Raw genomic sequence first — 24,224 nt, forward strand, 5'->3', positions numbered from 1 at the left:
TCCTTTTTTGCTATTTCTTTTCCTGATGTAATCATCGTTGCTGTAAGTATGTTGTCTATTTCATCTATATCTTTGTCATCACTGTCTAATTTTTAAGTAAGTTGTTCTTTTAATAGGTCTTTGTATATTTCTTTATATTGCCCTAGTTTGTTTCTATCTACTAGATCCCAGGTTTTAATTATTTTTCTTTTCATTTCGTAGTTACCGTCAACACTAATTTTTGCTCTGACCATCCAGTGATCGCTACCTGTTGTGAATCTGTTAAGAACTGTTACAACTTTAATGATATATCGTTCCGTGGACAGTATGTAGTCGATCTCATTTTTTGTGGATCCATTAGGGCTGATCCATGTCCACTTTCGTTGGGGCTTCTTTTTGTAAAAGGAGTTCATTGCGTATAGATGCTTTTCTTCTAGGTAGTTCATCAAAGTAGCACCTCTATCATTTCTCTGACCATACCCGAAATCTCCTGTTTTAGTTTCTTCCTTGTTTAGTTTTCTACCCAGTTTGGCATTGAAATCTCGAATTAGTAGTATAAGACGATTTTTATGTTCTTCCATAGCCTTTGATATATCTTCATAAAATAGTTCGATATCTTCGTCATCATAAGCTGTCATGGGGGCATATACCTGGATAATTTTAATTGATGTTCTTCTTATTTTAAGTATGACATAGGCTGTATTCGGGTTTCTTCTTTTCGTCGAGTTTCTGATAGGCCTATGATATCTCATTTTATGTTTGTTAATTCTTCTTCCAATTCATGTACTTTTTCATCCGTAGACATTGATCTAATATTGTATGTCCCTATTGACAGGTTGACGGATTTTTTTGATTTATGTTGTGTTCGTCTTAGTGGGTTTTTGTTTTTATCTATCAAAAGCGAATTATTGCGTCTCCCAGATACCGCGAGGCAGACCTTTGAGGTGTGGGATAATATTATGGGTTACTTCTGGTTTCGTCATAATTTACACTAAAATTACTAACAAGAGAGTGCTCTTACTTATACATGTTCAAATTGATATATAGTACCAACAGATGCTAGTTATATACCATCAGTACTAATAAAATGAAAACTATCAAATTAATGTCAATTTCATTGAATAATCAAAACAATCGAAAATATATACCAAAACAACACAATAAAAGTAAAAGTAGAAGAAGAACTAACCGACCCTATTGAAGCTGGTAATGGGATAAGACAGGGAGATTTCCTGAGTCCTTTATTGTTCAACCGGATTATGGATGAAATAATAAAAAAGTAAGAAATAAAAGAGGATACCAAATGGGAGAACAACAAATTAAAATAATCTGCTATGCAGACGACGCAATACTATTCCTTCAAAGTGAAGATGATTTACAACGTATGCTACACCAATTTCATATAACCGCCAGAAAATTTAACATTTTAATTTCTTCAAAAGAGACAAAATGCATGGTTTCAACAGCAAGTTTACTAATATGTTAATTGGAGCTGGAAGGTCAGATAATAGAACAAGTGATGGAGTTTAAATATCTAGGTATCACATTATCTAGCTACGGAAATCTCGAAACTTAAGTGGAAGATCCACTGAATAGAGCAAACAGAGCCGCAGGCTGCTTAAATGAAACAATATGAAGAAATAAAAATATCGGGAAAGAAACCAAAGGCAGAATTTACAAAACAGTTATCAGACCAATAATGATATACGCAGCAGAAAGAAGACCTGACACAGAGAGGACAAAAAGGATGTTAGAAACAACAGAGATAAAAACACTTAGAAAAATTGATGGTAAGACACTATGGGACAGAGCTAGAAGTACAGATATACGATGTAGATACAAGGTGAAGAACATTAAGAACTGGTTAAGAAATAGAAGAGTAGAATGGAACGATCATATAAGCCGAATGACAACAAATGGAGTAGTAGACATGGCAAGAGACGGTTACCCAATAGGAAGACGATCAGCAAGAAGACCACGAAAACCATGGAACGGCAACTTACTGGAGACACATTGAAAAACAGACAGAGTAATGTCTATATAAAAAGAAGAAGAAGAAGAAGAAAAAGATACACAGGATTGACAGGATAAACAATAAAATAGCTGCAAGAAAGAGAAAATGAATCAGTCATATTAATGTAGAATAGCAGAGGACAAAGTATTTGTCATAGCCTTAGACAAGTGCCCAATTGAAAAAAGACCACAGGTCGTTCAAAGAAGACGGAACTCTAGAAAGAAAATAGTATAGATTTAAAAAATAAATAAAAGCATAAACATGTCTTTTCCTACTCTTTTAATATTGAAAATACGCAAATAGAACCTTGAATTAAAATGTAACCTTTGATATCTGTGATAAACCCATCATCACCTGAACAATGGCGCCATGTATGAAGTTGAAATTTTTTACACCTATTTTAACTGTTTATTTTTTTATTATCTATATATGAGTTACGAACGATATCACAAACTTATTTATTTTCCACAAACAGGCTCTTTAATACCTTAAATTATTACTATACAAATCTGATTCGAAATATCGTCAAAAAGTAATACACGGCATGTAAAATTTAAATTTTCAATAAAAAGTAAAATATTAGGCATTACTTACGGGGTTCAAAGAACGAGCCTTTACGAAAATTTAAGTACTAAGAAGATCAGAACAATCGGGCATACCCAGGGTAATGATTAAATAATTAATCGGCTCATTCGTCAGTCACCCCTTTAATATGATTTTGTCAAATTGGTCCTTTTTAGGACCAACTATTCTAATAACATATGTATATAACTGTTAAGGGTATATCTAGAGATCAAGAAACTTTACTTTACTTAAACTTATCAGACATATGCGCTAAATACGAATCTGACTCATTTCTAGTGCAGGAAACACATATAGGGCCTAACGTAGGGTATTTGGTATAAAGCTTATCGCTGAAAACCACATTATAGATATAGACATGCTATCTCTGTCGGAAAAAAAGCAAAGAATAACTCAAAGTAAGAAAGGACAACACCAGTCAGCTTTCAGAGAACCTTTCAACGATGTTCAGCTTGGATCCACCATCTACATATTTAATGAAAAATAATACAACTACCTACATTGAGGATCTGAGCACTATTACGAAATCTGTAAACAAAAGTGGCTATAGATAGGGAAGATCATGTAGATTACAAATGCTAAATCTTACCCAACACATCAAAGACGGGTACGAAAAATATCAGGTATCAGGGGTGGTATTTTTCAATCTAAATGCCGCTTACAACACCTTAAATTACCAAATATTTCTCGAAAAACTATATGATATCCCCTTAGATAACAAACTCACTTATATTATTTGCGTATGCCTACACAAGAGAATATTTTTTGTATCACTCAATGTTAAGAATAGCAGATGAAAAACGGTCTTGCTTGGGGTAGCATAAAAGCACCTACACTGTATAACATTTACCCAAACGATCAACTCATACCGGTAGATAATGGGACTAATATTATAAAGACGATACACCTATTATTGCACAATAAAAATAAACTATGAATCAATTTTCAGCCAAAACCCCTGAAAAACTCATGTGCGCTCCTCAATTTCCCTAACATAGACGCTTTCACAAACTGAACATCCAATAATGTCATGAAATTGTTGAACTGTAGACTTCCTATAAATTTCTTGAAAATAGTTTGTATCCCACGGGATCAGTCACAGATCATTGTTTAAAACTAAAAGGTAAATTGAGGACCAGAAATAATATTCTTCGCAAGCTTGTCAGCTAAAAATGAGGCGTACGTCCTTTCGCCTTTAAAACATAGACGCTTGCACTATATGCTTCTGCTGCCGAATATACCTTGATAGACAAATTAACCATTCTTTTTTTTTTGTGCACACTACTACCCATTTAAACACAAAAATATCTATTGCAGCACTTAACCATATTTATTTTGAGATAACCTTCTATCGAGATATCATATGAGTATACAAATAAGACCAGAACTAAAATAATAAAAAAGCTTTATACAAGATATCGCAGAAGAGTAGATGAAATAAAAGTAGTTTTTATTAATCGGGTGCTTACATAAAACGTACAAAGACATAATCACGTAAACAAAATACATTACGAAATTTCTGTAATAAAAAAAAACATCGAATTCGGCATTGAACTAATAAAATTATATTAAATAAAAAAACAACATTTCTAAAAATGCAGAAAAAATAAAACTTTCTATGCAAGCGAACATTCCATTAAATAATAAGCCGAAATCCTTTTGTATCTATATACCTGTTTTTTAAAGAACCAGTTACCTTTTAGTACGTAGTTATACCAGGTAATAAGATATCCTCTGTTACACAGTGTAATGCATATGACATTACACTGTCTACAAATAGTAGATAAAAATAAGGAGCCCATATAAACCGTTCAGGGTATATGTTGAAAATATACGGTATAATCGCACAGTTGCCAAACTCTCAGAGCTTACTTAAACCGATAAACGTATGGTTCAAATATACAATGAAAAAGATCTGAACGACCCCTATAATATATACACGTGAACTAAACGATATACATTTATGATACAGGGGTATTTAGGGGCTCCAAAATTTTTTTATAAATTATTAAACTCTACATGTTGATGAATCGACTGAACCAATATTACGGAATTGTCAAGTGAGCTCCGTATATCGGTATCCACTTGACCACGGAGCTCAATTGAACCTGAATTTTAACATGGGCGGAGTTCACTTAATGCCGTAGATATATATATATATATATATATTATATATATATATATATATATATATATATTCATATATATATATATATATATATATATATATATATATGTATATATATATATATATATATACTTAAGTTGCATTTGCTAGACAATAGAATCTAATTTCCCGGAAAAATAACGTAACTCCATTTATTTCAGTACTGATTTCGTGTTTGCGATTTTTTAAAGTCTTAAGCTAACAACAAAGAACCCTTTTAAACATACGAATTGGTCATGAATATAAATCGAGTTTGGTTCGTATGTTAATTCCCTTGTTCTCAACTCAGCTCTCGTCCTTAAAGTGTGAGACTCAGCAATAAAACTTAACCAGAGTTTTACGACGTCAATAATTTGGTATAAGGAGCTGACAGGAGGTAAACGGCCATTGTCCGTGTTAAAATCTCTGACTTAGAGTGACATGCGTGTGAGATTCATTTGTAAATAACAAAAGTTCGTTGGATTTATTTTAGTTATATAGCGAAACATATTTTAATTTTGCCATTAGCTCTAGCGACATTTTGTGGTGCTTATATTTTTTTATAAATATTTTCAGTAAGAAGTGTTAATGTTAAAACTTCTAGCAGTTTTTGACAATATTGCCGAAACCGTTCTGACAATATAGTTCTAAAGTACTTTCAAATGCTTTTTATATGTCCATATTAAATGTGATCCCAGTTTCCTAGTTTAATATGTAATAAAAACTGTACCTATATAAAGTAACAATTGCCATAAAGATTTCTAACATTTCTTCTAATAGATTTCTTCTAATAGAAGAAGGAACTTTAAAGAAATTAGTCTTCTTCTATCGGCAGTAAGTAATCTTTATTTACAGTTTTTATTACATATTAAATTAGGAAACTAGGACTAAATGTGATATAGACACATAAAAAATTTTTAAAGTAGTTTGAAACTATGTATCTGCCAGTGGCGTAACAAACTCCTTCGAGGCCCCCCGCAGAATTGGAAATTGGGCCCCCTTTAAAAAATTACTAAATGCAACTTGTGTAACAAAAATTTATATGTATTAGTGTATTTATGCACTATTTATAACAACTTACATTTTTCATCGTTATTGGTATAGAATAAAATTGAACAAACATTATTAAATGATTACTTTATTATATAGTATTATTCTATGAGATGAACAACTTTCTTCGTGCACTACTATCAGCGAATATATCTACAATTTTATTAATTAGACAACTTCATTTTTAATACTTATAAGAGCTAGAGAAGATAACCGTGTTTCTACTATGATATCTTGTACTACGAAGATATAATTTTATTAACTTAGGTTTAGAAAAATAACTTTTAGAACTAGCGGTCATCACGGGTAAAGGTAAAAACATGACATGGTGTAAGCATGACACACTTCTAGTATGAATAAAGGTCCTAGGCATGAAATAAGATAGAAAGGTACGCATGACACCCTTCTAGTATTACAAAAATCTGTAAGAATAATTTTGGCTGCATCATAAATAGGGTTCGCCAATTCCAACTGTGTCCTTAACGATTTTCTAACAAATTGCAGTTGCTCGAAAAACTCATTACTTAAATCTGACAGGTACGCAACAACTAATTTACTCTCTTCTGCATAAAATTCTGGATCCGATTTGAAAAGATATCCACTTCTAAGAATCTAAGACTTTAAATACGTCGTTCACTTTGTCGATACTCATAAACTAGCTTAAATTTGTTGAATGACTACTTTGAGATTTCCGAAAAACACGCCTACTCTATATTTTACTTCAGGTTTTGAGATGGGTTGATCTTATAATAATTCATAAAAATGCTTTTTAACTCTACCAAACCTTTTTATTTTAAAAGTACATGGCAAACCACAATTAGTAGTAAAATTTTTGTAAAAATGATGTATAGTTTTGCCAAGATTTAATAAAAATTCTTTATAGTTATGTAAATGTACTGTTGCGCGTGAGAGATCCATATTTTTGGACTGCAAAAGAGTGACAGCTAGATTTATAGATTCCAAAACTTTATTTTGTAAAATAGTTAGGAAGACAAATTCAAACTGTTCCATTTTACTTTTCAAAATTATTAGCTGTCATTCTCTTCTCACGATATGTGGTAGTTAATATTATTTTAAAAAGTTTGAAATCTGGATGACTACCTAGTCACCGATGACGTTTTTAGAGTAAATGACTTTGGCTTGACGTTTTTCCGCATTGTTAGCAAATGATCCCACCTTTTAATGCTTTTGTCGAAAAAATTATAAATACAATGGATGTATGCAGCTTGGGGTTGGACTGCTTTAATTTTCTTTTACGCTTCGAAATAATGGCCACTCATATTTGCTGTACCATCATGACCCTGTCCGCGACACTTTGCAACTGATATACTATGTTCTTTTAGGAAAAATAAAATTAAATTTGAAAATCTTATCCAGTTTGGGTATGTATATCACAGAAACCTAAGAATGATTTATTCATTTTTCTATTGCTAGAAACATCAGTAATTGGATCTCTCTCAATACAAACACACCTAACTATGAAATTGGTCTCTTTTAGAAATGTCCTATGTTGCATTAATTGCATAATATAGAAAAAAAATGGCTTTTTTGAATATTACTTATAAGAGAATCTCTAATTATTGAATTTCCTAATAAAGTTAATAATTCATTTTTAATTTTAAATATCTTTGTATTCTGATATTTCGGTTTTTGTATTAATCCGCGTGAGAAATTGTCGTATTTAGCCAATGAATTAACTATTCCTAGAAAATTGCCACTATTTGCATCACTAACTATTTCTCTATGTCTTCTAAATGGTATATTCATAAGAGCTAAATTTAAAATTATATTTACTATCCTAATTAAAATGTTTGTCTAAAAAGATTTTTTTTCTTCCACGTTCACTCTCCGTACAATACTCTAAAGATTTGTTATTTTTGTTCATGTTATAAGCAACCGAGGCGTTAGCATTAAAGATTTTCTATAAACCTTAATTTTTTTAAAGACACTGCCACTCGTTCACTCCTTTAATCCATGCGGAATTATATAACTGTGCTGTTCTATCAGCAAAAAGCCAGCAAGGCTCGCAATATGCAATATCGTTTTTTTTTTAGAGTAGCAATTCAGTTCCAGCAGGAGATTTAAAACAATAAAAGTTTTCTGAAAAAGAACGGTTATTGGCGTCTTTTGGGAATGGTCATTTAGATTTAGATTTACCTTGTTGTAGTATTTGTTTTTTTTATAGCAAAATCTTCAATATTGTCATTACACAACCCCCTATCGGAACAGTGATAAAATTTATGGGAACTAAAAAAAAAATGAAACGTTAACTGGAACTACAATGAGCGTAATTAATCTGCTCGACGTCCAACTCTACTTTTGGGTTGTCATTTTCATTTTGAGTAGAAATAATAATTATTGTTTCCTGACTAAGACCAACTGGATCTATTGATTGCTTTACGAGCTTCACTAGGCTGCTGTTTTAATTCACCAGATGTCACAAAAATTGAAGAAATTTTTGGTAATTTTGTTTTTGTTCAGATTTTTGAGCACGTTGTTTCGCTATTCTGAATAAGTTTTACATTCTCTTTTAGAACTCATTCTCTCTCCTGCAGAAGACTATATCAGTGATTTAAAACATTATAAGTAAGGTAAGTGAGCTAAATATTGCCATGGTAAGACTTATTATTTTTTTATTAAATACAAATTTATTTGAAAGAGCCTGTAAATTTATTAAACAAGTAACAAACATATTTAGTCTAATTTCTAAACAATTATAAAAATAAAACAATCAAAAAAATGTATATTCTTCTTTTTTCTTAAACAATTGCCAACTGGCAATATTTGGAACCTATACCCTCAATATTGCCACCGTACTGGCAATAAAAGAAATAGGTATTTTGTTAATAAAAATAAGTAATAATATTGAACCTTAACATTTAAAAAACTAATGTGAGACATTTACTATTTTTTGAGAACAATTGGGGCATATGAATTTATCCTTATCATGTTTAGTAAGACCACATGCAAGACATAATCTGATGTTAGCCTGGCGGTCTTCATTACATACATGACAGAACCATGATTCACTACTTTTTAAATTCTTGTTTATTTTCTTTTCTTTATTTTCTTTGTTCAGATTGTCTTGTTCTTTTTTATGTTTGTTTATTTTCTTTTCTTCCTGTTCTTTGTTTTTGTCTTTTGATTTTTCTTGTTGTTTGGAAGGTTCTTTGTTACTTTTACCTTTGGGTGGTTTTTCTATCGCTGTGGAAAATAAATCCTTCTTAACTTCTTGAGCTTTGCTATTAATTGCTGGTTTTGGCTTTGTAGCAGTTATCTTGATTAGGGGCAAAATTAGTAAGCCCATACCTTTAAAAGAAGTGTCTGGTTCTGGAACTTTTTCTGGAGTGAATGGTACCATATTTTCATCTTCGCTGTTTATATCATCAGATATACTATCATGAACACTGAAATATGGTTCAGAATGAGACGACTCGCTATATAAACGAAGACGTTTTGTTGATTTTTTTTATTACTGATTCCACTTGTGCAGGGACCGTTTTCATCAACTGTAGTAGTTGATGGCTTATTTACGTTGTTATCGTCGACGTCTAGTGGTTCTAACACATTTTCTGCAATATGCGTTATAAGACTGGGTGCAAATGCTGATTCAGGTATGATGTCTGGGTTAAAAGGAAATATTCCAGTTGCTTTGAACCCAGAGATGATGTTAGCTGGTGTCACCGCTTTTAACCAAACTTTACTAAATATTTCACCAAATCGTATTTTGGTTAAATTTTTCCCAGGTTGAGTTATCAAAAATTTAAAACCTTCTGATCCCAAAAAAACTTATAACTTTTGAAGACTGCTTTATCCATAGGCTGCAGTTCATGCGTGGTGTTACTTTGAAGACAAAATAAAGTAACACCATAATTTTCTGCAGCTTCAATAATACGATGCGATTTTGCACCATCGAATATCAGGAGTATGGGTCCTGTATTCTTATATTTTGCATAATGTCCTAGCCATGAAATAAACGCCTCATTTGTCATGCTCTCTTTCTGTGTCATCATTACAGTTTATCCTGTTAATAGATGATCATTCCATTCAGGCTTCAATTTCTTTCCTTTGAAAACAATGAACGGTGGGCTGGCTTGCCCCAGGGCATTTCCACAACCCACAATACTAACATTTTCACCGTGTTTAGGCGCTGTCAAGTGGATACGTTTAGCACCTTTCTTGGCCAATATGGTTTGCTGTATATGGATCGTTAGACGGCAACCTTTCTCGTCCATATTGTACACGTTTCCAGGTTTATCAAACAATTCCAATTTAATGAATACTTCCTCCAATTTCTTAAAATATTCCTTTACAATAAATGGATTCATTTTCTGTGCTCTTGCTGGATTCATTTGCTGAGCCTTCCTTCTAGCCACATCGGGATGTCATTTCCTTTCTGCTAATTTAGATGTATCAGAAAAAGGATTAGGAATGTTTATTACCATCGCATACGAAGTACACTTCTTCTTACTATTTTACTAGTTGTTGGCATGCCCACCTCTGCTAGTTTATGAATTCTGCGAACTAGGTTTCTTTCTTGATCAAAACTTATAACACTTTTCCTTCCAAGTCGTTTCCAGCCCTTATTGCTTCTAACGCTGCAACGAGATTCGCCTCAGACCACAGGGCTCTCTTTCTATTCGGCATTCCTTAAAAAAAAAGTTTTTATTAATAAAAATTATTTTCATGTTAGGTTCCAAATATTGCCATGGCAATATAAAGAACTATCTCATGTGGCAATATTAGGATCATTACTACTGCGGAAAAAATAGCGATTTATGTTTTATTCTCTTTTACATTAATTACACACAATATGGATTAATAAAGTACGTAAATGTACCTACCTGATAACGTTCTCACCCTTCTATAGTCGGTATTAGCTAGCTTATAACAATCATTACAGTTTTCCCACGTTTTTATAAACAAATCGCACGAAATACACGCTGCTTTGCCGTGAACACCAATATTAACTGGTTCCACCAATAACGTTTTTAGAGTGGTTATTTTAATTCGATATTTGAGCTTACATGACCATCTGTGATTCAAGGGACAAATTAATAAATTTATGGGGAGTGGCAATATTAGGAGCATGGCAATATTTAGCGCACTTACCTTATATTATATATGAAATTCATTTAAAACAAGAAGTTTCTTAAAAATTCAAAGAGATGATTCAATATTGTTATTAATTGGATAACATTTATGACTTTTGAATTTTGACAATCGTTACGAATCGAATCTTCAATTGATAGATATTCTTTTAATTTTTTACTTCTCATTTACTGTCTTATTTTGTTAGTTATTTTTCATGCAGTTTTTAATATAAACCTATTTAGAATGAATATATGATGACTGGGAACGAATTGATCGAGACTAATGAATCGATGAGAACAACCGCTATTTTGCGACGCTACCCGTGACGCCTTCTCCTCGTGGCTCTAGTTTCGTGACGCTCGTCTCAGAATTTTACTATAAAGAACAAAGCAATACGTATAATAAGCGCCAGCACAGAAGTTTCGCTGACACAGATAGAAAGGAAGGGCGTAGAAGAAACAGACCAGGCAAAGGAAAAGAAGATGAATATGAATACATCAGGAAACAGAAGTAGAGAAAAAGAAATTGGAAAACTGAAATTCAAAGCATACAAAATAAAAGTAAAAAGCAAAGAACAAAAAAAAATTAGAGTAAAAGATAGAAGAATAAAAATAGGATCGTGGTATGTGAAAACCACACAGGTACTGAGGAAAATGCTGGAATTATACTAGCAGATGAGATATAAATATGAACTAGATATCTTAGCACTTCCAGAAAATAAGATTCGGAGAAAACAAGCATGAAAAATGGAACTGAATTTATGATCAGGAACAAACTAAGAAAGAATAGCGAACACATAACATCTTAATAATCTAATTTTTAGTCTCAAAGTAATATTAATTACACATATTTTCTTCATCCTAAAAAATTCAGCTCTGGCTTTTCTCTATATAGATCCTAATTTTTTTTTTGATCGTATCCCAGTTCTCATTAAGATTATAACCAAGAAAAGTAATGCTGTTGGTTCTCTCCAGTTGTTCTCCAGAAGCTATTAACACTTCTGGATGCATTGGCGTTTTACTGACAACCAATAACTTTTGTCTTTGTGGTGTTTAGTGTCAGTACATATTCATCACACGTTGTGGTAATCCTATTAATCAGATGTTGAAGTTCTTCGTAACTATTTGCAAGTAAATGATACCACATTGAACACTATTCAATACTTTGTTGAAAACGAACTCCGAATAAATTTTAAATATTAATGGGAACAAAATGCAGCCCTGTCTTACTCCTCTTTGTATTTGAAGCTCTTCAGAATTATCCTGGCCAATCATAATGTTTGCACGTTGATGCCAGTAAAAATTTTGCATGATACTTAGGTCTTTATCATTAATACCAACCTGTCGATGAATGTAAGTATATAGCCAGTTTCATAAATTTTATAAAAACTTGAAGGAGACATCTTTAACCTGAAATTTCGAAGATCTTTATTATATCACTTGGTAATTCATCCGATGCCGTTGCTTTTTTGGTCTTTGCTAATTTTATTGAAACTAATGATACAAACTAGACTTAGCAACTAGAAGGTATTTGTGAAAACGTACTCAGAAACGACATTCTGATGATAATAAGAGACTTTAATTCCAAGGTTGGAAAAAAAGAGAATAATAGAGAAGTTGCAGCGATTCTATGCAACTTAGATTCGACAACAAATTCAAACATTGTCGGTACAAAATTTAAAATAATAACAAAACAATTTAAAATAATATGGCTCTTTTCATCAAACTCAGTGAAATAAGGAAAATATCTGGAATCTTGACAAGCTACAAACAGAAGCAGTAGACAAACAGAAGATAAAGCAAAAAACTACAAAAGTTCGAAACTAAAGCTATATAAACTCACTGGAATACAATACGCGTAATAGAGGTTGTAAAAGACAAAGACAAAAGAGTAAATCAAAAGAATGGTTTGATGAAATAAAGAATGTAAAGAAAAAATATAGAGAAGAAACAAGCATGGATGGCACGGATAAAAATTGGAACAGATGAAAAACTAGAACAGATGAAAAAAAAATACAAAGGAAAAACAATAAGCAAAAAAACTATATAAAAATCAGAATTGAATAAAGAGCAAATGAAAGCAAAAAAAGTAAGTAACAAACCCAACAAAAAACAATACGACTATGTTAAAAAACATTGTAGCGACAATAAAACAATAGTAAGACCTAAAATCACTGAAGAAAATTAGAGAAAGCATTCCTCTAACTTTTCCAAAACCAAACAAAGCATAAATATTAAGGGATGAAAAAAAGCCACTTATTTAAAGAGTGAAAAGGTTAAAATCAGAAAAAAACGGCAGAATCGGATAATATTAACAGTGAATTAATAAAAAATTGAGTAGAAGGATTGATGCACCAGATTCACAATCTAATAAAAGGAGAAAGGGTCACATAATAATGATATATAAAAAAAGGGACCCAAGAGATACCAGTAGCTATAGAGGAATCATGCTACTGAACACCAGATACAAACTATTAACAAGTATCTGAAGAAACAGTATAGATAAATATACCGAAAATATACTAGGCCAATACAAACAAGGCTTCATAAAGAAAAATCGACCATAAACGCCATTCACTTACTTCAACTGATTAAAAAGTAGTACGAACATGACATCAATTTACATTAACTATTTATAGACTTCCAGCAAGCCTTTGACTCTGTAAATAGATACCAAATTTTACTCGAAATGCAAAACGTGAATAAAACAGCAAAACTGATTAGATTAGCAACAATTACATGGGAAAACTTTGTAGCAAAACCTATAATAGACGAGAAAAATGCAGACACTATCAATATAGAGGTAGAAGTTTTCCACACAGTTTACTACACGTTTTAACATAGCACTGGACGAAGCGATTTAAAACTAAAATCAACAAGATGATCATACAATGCTCTACACAAATTATGGATATAGGATGAATGTGCCGATTTTCCATAAGGTACGTTCAGCTTTAAATATTTGAAAGAAAGTACTGAGACGAATACTAGGCCTTATAAATGAGAACAACCGTGGTGAATCAGATACAATTATGAAATATATAAAGAACCACCTTTATCTCAGTATGTCCGCCTACAGCGTCTTCAATGGGTAGGCTAAGTATTTGTAATGGAAGAAAATAGGCTTTCAAAAAAACGGCAAAGAAGAACGGCTCTTGAGCGTAACGGATGGAGAGGTTTGATGAGGAAGGCCACGGCTCGAATTGGGCTGTAGTGTTATAGGATGGATGAACGTTGAGCTGAGGATACTATTGTGCAGAACTAACTCAGATGGTCCTTAATCCCTTTATATGATTGCATTGCCTCCTGTGGTGATATAATATCTTAATGTCTTCCTTGTACGACTATACCGCTGCACCGTAATGCATTAATAGACGAAATAGGTTAGGTTATATAAAAATGGAAATAAAATATAAGAATTTATTCCAAGAATATACATTTACATTTACGGATTTTTTAGTTAAGCCATAATTATAATACGTATTTAATAGGTATAAAACATTTTTTACCATTGCTTGAAATATGTACACCTAATTATTTAAATGAAAGCTGTACGTACCTAAATTATCGTGGTGTAGGAATTAAATATCCTGTCGGCGCAATCGTACCCATAGCTTAAAGAAATTACTATTTAAATGGCAATAAGTCACAATTAAAGGTTAAAGTACGTTTAATGACGTTTCAATTTCCACTTCGGAAATCGTTCTCAAAATACAAACATTAGTAAATTAAACAAATTTTTGTTTTTTTGTTACTTGGTGAAAAATTCTTCTAATAATTTAATTTTATCTGACTCATTTATATTGGCAATTTAGACATACATTGTACATTTTAAAGTAGACGACTTTAAAATGATATTGCCAATATTGTTGAGTTGCGTTCCTGGGACGACTTTACTTGTAAGATACTTCATTCGATTACATGAAATCAACTTTAATTTGAGAATACCCGTCAGAAAAAAAATCATAGCATGTTAATATAGCCCGAGGAAAATAACAATACCATACATAAAAGGATTAGCAGAAAAACTTAAAAGGATAGGAAATAAATGCAACATTTCAACAACATTCAAAACAACAAACACATTGAGATCTATTTTGTCTAAAACCAAACCTAACAATGAACAAGAAGGGACAAAGAATTGCATTTATAAAATACATATAGTGAATGCGATCAGTTTTATTTAGGTGAAACATCAAGGCCATTAAATGTTAGAATAAGTGAACATCAATCTTATATTAAAAATAGAGAATTTGATAGATCTCAAATATATAAACACGCATGGGATAATGAACATAGGGTTCAATAGAATGATTCAATATAGTCCTAAAACAAACGGATGGTAAAAAGAGAAAAATCAAAGAAGCGGCTCTAATTAAGCTAAATGAGACCAATTGTGTCGCAAATTCCTCGGCAGAATATAGTAGGATCTGGTTACCCATATTAAAAGAGGAAGTTATTAAAAGGAAAATACCATTATGAGTAAGTCAGTAACATATAGAGGATACATCATTTATGTTTTTTAAATAACAAACATATAAAATCAGAATTTGGTGTTTATTGAAAGTAAACTAAATGCATGACCAAATACTTATCATGTCGGAATAGTATTATGAGGTTTTTTTCTGGTTTTTCCCGCATAATTTACTATGGAATCACTAACAGAAGATTTTTACTGTCATCATGGCATGTGTTTGTCTTTTTAAAGACGAATTACATGCTATGATTTTTTTCTGACGGATATTTTTAAGTTAAAGTTGATTTCATGTAATCGAATGGACTATCTTACAAGTAAAGTCGTCACAGGAACGCAACTCAACAATATTGGCAATATCATTTTAAAGTTGTCTACTTTAAAATGTACAATGTATGTCTAAATTGTCAATATAAATGAGTCAGATAAAATTTAATTATTAGAAGAATTTTTCACCAAGTAACAAAAAAACAAAAATTTGTTTAATTTACTAATGTTTGTATTTTGAGAACGATGTCCGAAGTGGAAATTGAAAGGTCAATAAACGTACTTTAACCTTTAATTGTGGCTTATTCCCATTTAAATAGTAATTACTTTAACATGCCACAAGAAAATAGCTTTAGAACAATACATAGCTTAAAGGACCCTTATAGGGACAACCCTAAAATATCAAAACGAAATTTAGGGCCTAATCCAGTTCTTCTACGAAAAAATGGAAAAGTTTTAGTGAACTAGATTTTCGAAAATTATAGGAAAGGGCTTCTACAACGAAAGCAAGATGTGCAGGAATCAGTTAAGCAGTTTCTTAATAGTAATCTCAGAGATAATTCTTTTATTAACAATCGTCCTGACGAAACTTGGTACAAAGCTTTCCTATGAAAAAATCCCAAAATTTTTTTGCGCACAGCAGAAGTTGTAACCAAGGCGCAAATGTGTCGGAAAGTGGCATAAGAAAATCGTATTTTGAAATTGAAAGTTTTTTCATAGAAAAAGGACTTACGGAAGTGTTACAGTACCCCGATATGAATACAGATAAGACATGTGTTAATCTGTGCCCGAAAACCAGTAAAGTTTTAGCGCCTAGGCGCGCATTAAATGTTTATGAAGTGGAACATGCATCATCTAAATCTACTATCACTGTGATGTTGACTTTTATAGTGTTCCATATAAGCGGCTTCCTGCAAATATCGGCAAGGCTGTTCCTGGTGAATGGGGCATTGGGATTTCTGATACGGACTGGATCACAGCAGAATAATTGTGTTATTATATTGAAAACATACTTTATCCGTATTTAAAAAAGGTGAATACGTCTTTTCCGATCATTTTATTTTTAAACATCGGACACACATGACGTACAACTTTAGCACCTTGTATAAAAAATTAAATTCTATTTTAATATGTCTATATCCTCTAACTCTACGAGACTTCTTCAACCGGCAGATGTGCCAGCTTTCAAGCCTCTCAAAAGTGGATGGAATAAGGCTGTTATATAACGGAGACGAGATCATCCTTCAGAGACATTATCAAAAGAGCATTTTGCAAATGTTCTGAAAATTGCCGTGGAACAAACTGGAAAGTCAGAAACAATAAAAAGTAGATTCAAGACTTGCGGACTATATGCTTGGAATCCAAATGCTTTAGATTAGTCCAAGTGTCTTGGAGGACAAAAAATAATATTGACAGTTGAATTCGAAACAAAGTCAGAAAATCTAAGTAACACATTTTTAAGTTACAAAGATTTCTCTCGCATAATAGGAAATGACATTATTGAAGAATTTAACAATGATTATAAGGATTTCACAGAAAATGAACAACCACTGTTGTTTAAGTTATGAAAAAGTTTTAAACACATTCCTCAGGCCATAGAAATGATTCAGGAAGAACAGCAAACTTTAGATAAAATATGCCTACCGATAGCACTGCCCATACAGAAGAGCCTGAACTTTCCGATTTCAACATTAATGAGATTCCTGTATTAATTGTAAATCACGATCAAATATTAGATGGACTGCTGGATGAAAATATTCTACGTCCAAGATATGCCCCTGAACCTACAGGCACGGATCAAATTGAACTATAATAATGCGAAAACAAACGACCAAAGGCCTCCAAATCTGAATGAGACTTTGCAGTTTGCAAAGACACCTAAACGAAAAGGAAACAGAAACACCAAAAAATACCATACCCAATTACATCTACCCAATGGATTAAAAGAAAAGCTGAGGAGGGTGGAATCTAAAAAAAATTACTGCAGAAAAGGAGGAGAGAAAAAGACAACGTCTGGTAGCAAAATTTCCAAAAAGGTTAAAAATTTAAAAAAAGAAAAAACACAAAATAAAAAAACTGAGAAAGATATAAACCAAGTTTAAAAGATGATGAAAAGGCTAAAATAAACATTTTGAACAAACTTACCGAGGAACATATCTTACCAGAGCAAGATTCTTTTAATACATGTGAAGACAATTGGTTTCTTGAAAAAATTTTTTTCAGAGATATCATCTCCCACGTCTTTTCAATATAACGAAACATATTGAACTAGAGAAGGCAAAAAAGAGTTTATTTACCGATGAGCTTATGGAAAGCTGCAACAATAATAATTCGTTATTTAAAAATCCTAAGCTGACTCAGGGACTTTGCTTCTTGTGTACTTATAATTTTAAAGAGTAAAATCTTGGAAATAAATGTAACTTTTGCCGAAGGGCCTACCACATTTCTTGCATAAATAGACTTAATATACATAAATCATATTCACAAATATTTAGCTAGAATCCATGTCTAAAAAACAAACATAAAATTAATTAAGTCTTATACGTATTATTACGTGTACTATTTTTTACTGTGAATAAATGCTACATATTTTAATAAGTACTTAAACCTGTGTCATTTTTAATTATCTTTTTCGGCCAATATCTGATTGATTGGTGGGTAATCACTAGAAGTTTCATAATCCGTCCTGGCCAATAACTGACAAATTAGTGACTAATCACTGGAGGAGCCATGCCAATAACTAATTATAGACATACAGGTATAAAAGATGTTTTGGAACTTAAATTTGATTCTAGACTAGACATGTTTGGTTTTGTATAAACTACAACTGTTTTTTATAGGGAATAGAAATGTGACCGGCCAATCACTGGGTAGTCTACCCTACTCGGCATATGACAAGCAACAAATGCCTAATGGTTGGAGTAAAAAAGGAGAAGGTAAACATGCTAACAAAAAATTTTTTTTCAAATATTTAAATTGAACGTGTATGTAACATTTATTGGAAATTAACGAATATTGTTTTGTTGATGATACAGGTGATTAAATCGACTACCTATAATTTGTTGGAAATAAAAAATGAGTTCACTTGTGTTATTAACTTAAAAAATACTATTCTCTGTATATTCTGAAAGAATATTATAATGCTCTTGACCTTCTTCATTGAAAAATACCAGATTTCTCATGCTCGTTCCACTATACAAATAAACGAATTTATGTTATTGTACATTATTTAATTTGTGACACTCCAAAAATCGAAATCGCTTAAGTCAACATGACTCTTTATAATCCATAAAACATATTTTGAGCCCTTTTGTAAAAGGCCGCTGGTTAGGAGTCTGTTAAAGCATATTATGATCCAAGCGGGAGGTATGTACTTTTAAGTCACACAATAAAAGCCCCGCAGCTTTTAAGGTGTTTGATATACCGCCCTAGAACAGGACCGGCTGTTGTATAATTTACTGCTTATTAAGCAGATTATACTTAATGTGTTTTTTAAATAGTTATCGGAATTAGATATACGTCCGCTATAAATGACTAACACATTAAGTTTTTCGTAGAGTTGACCAGTCCGGTAGGATTAGAAATAATAGTTTGATTGGTGTTACTAGTAATAAAAGACTAACGTAATTAATTGCAGTTCTTAACTATACCAGAGAGACATAAAAGTTTTCATCGAACTGTAAAAGTACTTATTTAGACAGTTGATTAAATTAATAATTTGACAAAAAACTAGTTGAGCTAACGGAGAAACAACAGCAATCGTCACGAACATAACAAAAGAGGAATTTATTCATGTCTATAAATAAATTGTAAATAAATAAACTAGTCACAAGGACCAGTACTTCTACCATTACTCTTTTGTGTTTACACCAGTAATCTTCTGCTCAATGTAACCTTTGTGTGCTCGAGACGCGAGATCAAATCAGTTAATTGCGAACTACGATAACGACAACAGTGACTTTGTGATATCGAGGCGAATATTATTGGATTGTGAGGATATTCTACGATATTAGAAGAGTGTTTAGAAGACTTTTGCTACATTTTTACTTACGCCATGGATAAGTAGTAAAACGAAACACAACAGAAGAGGCTTCAAATTTTTATGAAGCAGCAAGCAAGGTATTTAATATTTCTAAATACATAAAGTTTATTATTTCTACTTTTTTTTTGAAATTACATTTTGCATTGATATTGTGTTGTTCTTATATTTGAAATCAACAACAATATTTATGTTTTGGTTTCTTTACTTTTATAGTACCGGTTACTAACACATTGTTTACTTCTCTAGGTGTATGAAAGACCAGCTCCAAAAATATCGAAAATTTATCATATCCACCAAGAATGGGAGCTGGATTATTTCTTTGCTATGGTAAAAGAAAATTGTTGCTGCTTAATCTGCAATACACCAGTAACAATACCGAAAAAAGGGAATTTACAATAGAGCATTACTTCAACACAATGCACGGTACATACCAATCGGAGTTTTCACCTAACAGCGTGAAGTGAGAAAGAATAAACTTCAAGCATTAAAATCTCTTTTGACTGCCCAGGAAAATATGTTCTGTAAGCCGAATGAACAGTCTAAGGCTGTAACTGAAGCTTCATTCTTAGTTTTTTATAAATTTGCGCAAAAGTGTAAACCGTTTTCTGATGCAGAATATTTCAAAGAAATATTCGAAGATTTATCAGCTTTACTGTTTATTATTTTCAAAAATTAAAATAAAATAAAAAAAGTATACATGATCTGCAACTCTCACGAAATACTGTGATGCGTCGATAGAATTGTTGAGTAAAATAATTCTTAATGAACAACTGCAAAGAGATCTACTCCGGTTGGTTGCTATTTTGCTACAGCTTGGTGAGTCGACGGATATCATGTATACTGCACAGTTACTTATTTTCATTCGGATGGTTTTTGGGGATTTCTCAACAAGAGAAGAGTTGCTAACAATGATATCCTTAAAAGGCAGAACACTTGGCATTGAGTTATTTACGGAATTCAAACTTTTGTCGGTAATATTAATCTGCCTTTGTTTAAGCTCGTTTTAATAACGACAGATAGGGCTCCGGCAATGACTGGTGTTATAATGGATATATTAATGGATTTATATCACTATGTCACAAAGATCCAAAGATGAAGATTTCCCGCACTTCATTAATTACCACTGGCTTATTCATCAACAGGTCCTAACCAGTAAAAGGCTTAACACAAAAGCCGTGATAGATATTGCGTTTAAAATTGTTAATTCAATAAGAAGCAAATCTCTGCAAAGACGGCTGTTTAGGAAATAACTGGATAATAAAAACCAGATTTAATCTTACAGACCATGTAAGGTGGCTGAGTCGCAACAAGTTTTTGCAAAGGTTTCGAGATTTTCGTTAAATGAAATTATTAAGTTTTTTGAAGAAAGAGGTGATGAACATCATCAATTACGTGACTTAGACTGGCAATGTTATTTGGCATTTCTATCAGATTTCACTGATAAACTGAGCACTTTGAATCTGGAACTGCAAGGCAAGAACAAAACATTATCAGAAATGATGAGTTCTATTGCATCATTCAAACTTTAAGCAGTATCTTTGATGGCTGATATTGAAAAGAAAAGGTTTCTAGGATTTACGAATATTAAAGATTACATGGAAGTACCCCTGCCTATGTTTTCAAGCCACGGAATTATACAGCAGAAATCCAGTCAATGGTATCAGACTTTGTAATCCGTTTTAGAGATTTCAATAAAATACTATAGAAACAGAAAAGTTGGTCGAATTTATCAATTATTCATTCAATGATACTATTCATGATACCTTTGAAACATCCAAACAATTTGCAGAAATATTCCAAATTACCCAACTTTTTCTTTAAAATGAAATAATTGCCATGCACTGTGATGTATTTTTTAAATCAAGGTCAGGTTCACATCTAGATTTTTGGCCAATGGTGTGCAATGACAAATATCCAAATTTAAAAAAAATGTGCTGAACAACTGCACATGTTTTGCTTTAACCTATTTATGTGTATCAGGAGGTTTTTCATATTTAAAATAAACAAAGAGTAAACAGCTTTCCAGCTTAACTGATACTTATACGTTGGATTGTTTAAGGCTGGCCATTTCCAACTACAGGCCAGACTTTTATTTTATAGAACTTCTTCTTCTTCTTTAAGTTCCATCTTCTATCGAAGATTAGAAATCATCATGGCTATGCAGACTCTGTTGACTGCCGCTCTAAAAAGTTCTGCATTACTGCATTCAAACCATTCCCTTAAGTTCTTAAGCCAGGATATTCTTCGTCTTCCCACATTTTGCTTTCCTCGGATTTTGCCTTGCATAATAAGTTGTAATAATGCGTATTTTTGCCCTCTCATCGCATGTCCTAAGTACTCAAATTTTCGTCTTTTGATAGTTAATATTATTTCCTCATTTCCTATCCTTTTAGTTAGTTCCACGTTTGACATTCTTTGAATCCATGATATTCGTAGGATTCTTCTGTAATACCAAAATTCAAAGGCGGCCAACTTATTCAGATGGACTTTTAGTGTCCACGCTTCCAAGCCATAAAGAAGAGTAGTTCTCAGGCGTAGCTCAGGCGTAGTTCTAACCTTATATCTCGACAACAAAGAAACTAAACAACAAATAAGAATTACTAGTTTTGTTTTATTTAGTTATTACACAATGTCGAGCAATAAAACTAATCCATCTAGAGTTTTAGCGTTTTAGCGAAGCCGAATCGGTTTTACTCATATTAAAAATTCTTTCAGATCTCGAAAGCTGATAAAATAGTCTTTCAGAATCAGTAATTGATTTTCTGAGATATTCAGCTCACTTTTAACTCTAAAATTCAGCATTAAAAGTTTTATTTCTCGCCAGCATAGTTAAAAAATTCCTAGTTGGTAGATCGCAAAGAATTAGAAAGACAGACAATAGATCTCGAGTCTGATTAAGTTGGCCACCCCTGTCCTACGGTAAGGGTTTATTAAAATGTTTTTCACAAAAGAACTTAAAACTAGTGTGATTAACTTTTTACGTCTTTCTCCTTTTTTAATCTGCTTAAACTATCCTGCAGATATATTTGGACTAACTTAGAGGAATTCAATTTTTCCAAATTACGTTTATAAAGTAAGGTTCCACAGTGCTAGTCAATAAAGTACTTTTTAGTACTTAAATCTGAGAATTTAAAAAAATAACAATGATTAGACTTTTCACCATTGAGTAATCGGGTACCTGCAAATTACATGAACAGTCGGGTGGGGTCTGTGGTGCCCACTTTTTATTTTACACAATACATTGGAAAATAATAAAATAAAACTTTTTAATATACGTACAATCTTTTTTTATTTCATTTTTAATACCATTTTAAACCAAATGATAAAATAAACAACATCTTTAGGAAAATGCAAAAAAAGTTAACAAAAACGTACTTCTCTTATATTTTAAACAAAATTCTAATCCTTATTTCAATTTTCATCGCAGTCTTCGCAAATCGGTTTAACATGCTCAAGCATAGCCATTTTTGGCATTTGACAGAAAAATATAGTGTTTTACGATTTGGACAATAGGCACAACGACCTCGTGTATTTGGACGCGGAGGCGCTGGATCTGCATGTCCTCCGCTTAATTTTTGGGCGATATTTCTGATATCCTTTTGTAAATGAGGGACTCTTGCTCTGGTTAGCATGTTGTCAAGGCTAAACTAATTGATTTCAGAAACAATCTTCGTTCCGAAATTATGTCGTTTTCATTTGCATTACATTTATGTATGACGTGAGAGTTTATGCCTGCAATATTGAGATAATTATAAAAAATGACCATTGGCCATCTTCGGGTGTTTCTGCTTACGTTATAAGCCGCACATTATAATAATATTGGGCTTACAGGCATCTCCAGAATCTTCATCAATCGACTCATTATAGTGAAAAATGATAACAGCGTCACGACTTTTTTTTCGTTGGGATATACGACACCAAGGTAATGGATTTGGAAAATGCAAACATAGACGAGTACTGTGGTCTGGTGGGATTAAAAAGTTCCTTTGGAATCTCTCTTTTATTTTTTCGAATTGTTCCAACAATTGTAATTTTGTGCTGCCCCAGCATGCGTTTTATAATTTCGGAACTTGTAAACCAATTATCCATAGTTATATTTCTAGACGAGTCAAACACAGGCTCACATATTCTTTCTACTAAATCGGTGGTTTTAGTACTAACGCGTTTTAGTACTTCCATATTTACCGTGTAAAAACATTTGACGTCCACTAAGGAAAATACCTTTATGCCATATTTTTGGCTGGTTTATTCGGGATGTACATGCGGAATCCGCAACGTTCATGGAATACAAACATCATCTCGTCTAATGTTAAGTAAGATCCAGGAACGTAAAAACGTTTCTTATTGGTGCAAGTTTGTCTATGGTTCTTTTTTCTTCTCTAGTATTTACGTCATCAAAACTCAAGCAACGTAGCAAGAATACAAATCGCCTATGAGCCATAGTACCTAGCTAGCATAATAGACCAATTAACGCCTTTATTTACACGGTATCTGTAGGTCTGGCTTCATTCGGATCTGCATGATTATTTCTTAGTTTAGAAATAAATATGTTTATCTTCTGTAGAATGGTTTTGAGA

General features: G+C 32.3%; 1 protein-coding gene across 1 annotated transcript; it reads right to left on the minus strand.

Annotated features, from left to right (window-relative positions):
• Nucleotides 1-9,790: 9,790 nt before the first annotated feature.
• LOC140446368 (uncharacterized) lies at nt 9,791-10,123 on the minus strand. The gene has a single exon (XM_072538911.1). It carries the CDS (start codon nt 10,121-10,123, stop codon nt 9,791-9,793), a length of 333 nt encoding a protein of 110 aa, XP_072395012.1.
• Between the last annotated feature and the right edge of the window lie 14,101 nt (nt 10,124-24,224).

The sequence above is a fragment of the Diabrotica undecimpunctata genome, chromosome 7 (genome assembly GCF_040954645.1).
Source record: "Diabrotica undecimpunctata isolate CICGRU chromosome 7, icDiaUnde3, whole genome shotgun sequence".
Taxonomy (NCBI): Eukaryota; Metazoa; Arthropoda; class Insecta; order Coleoptera; family Chrysomelidae; genus Diabrotica; species Diabrotica undecimpunctata.

Excerpts from the sequence above, each read along its gene's own strand:
- LOC140446368 (XM_072538911.1), bottom strand. The coding sequence starts at position 10,123 with ATGAATCCAGCAAGAGCACAGAAAATGAATCCATTTATTGTAAAGGAA.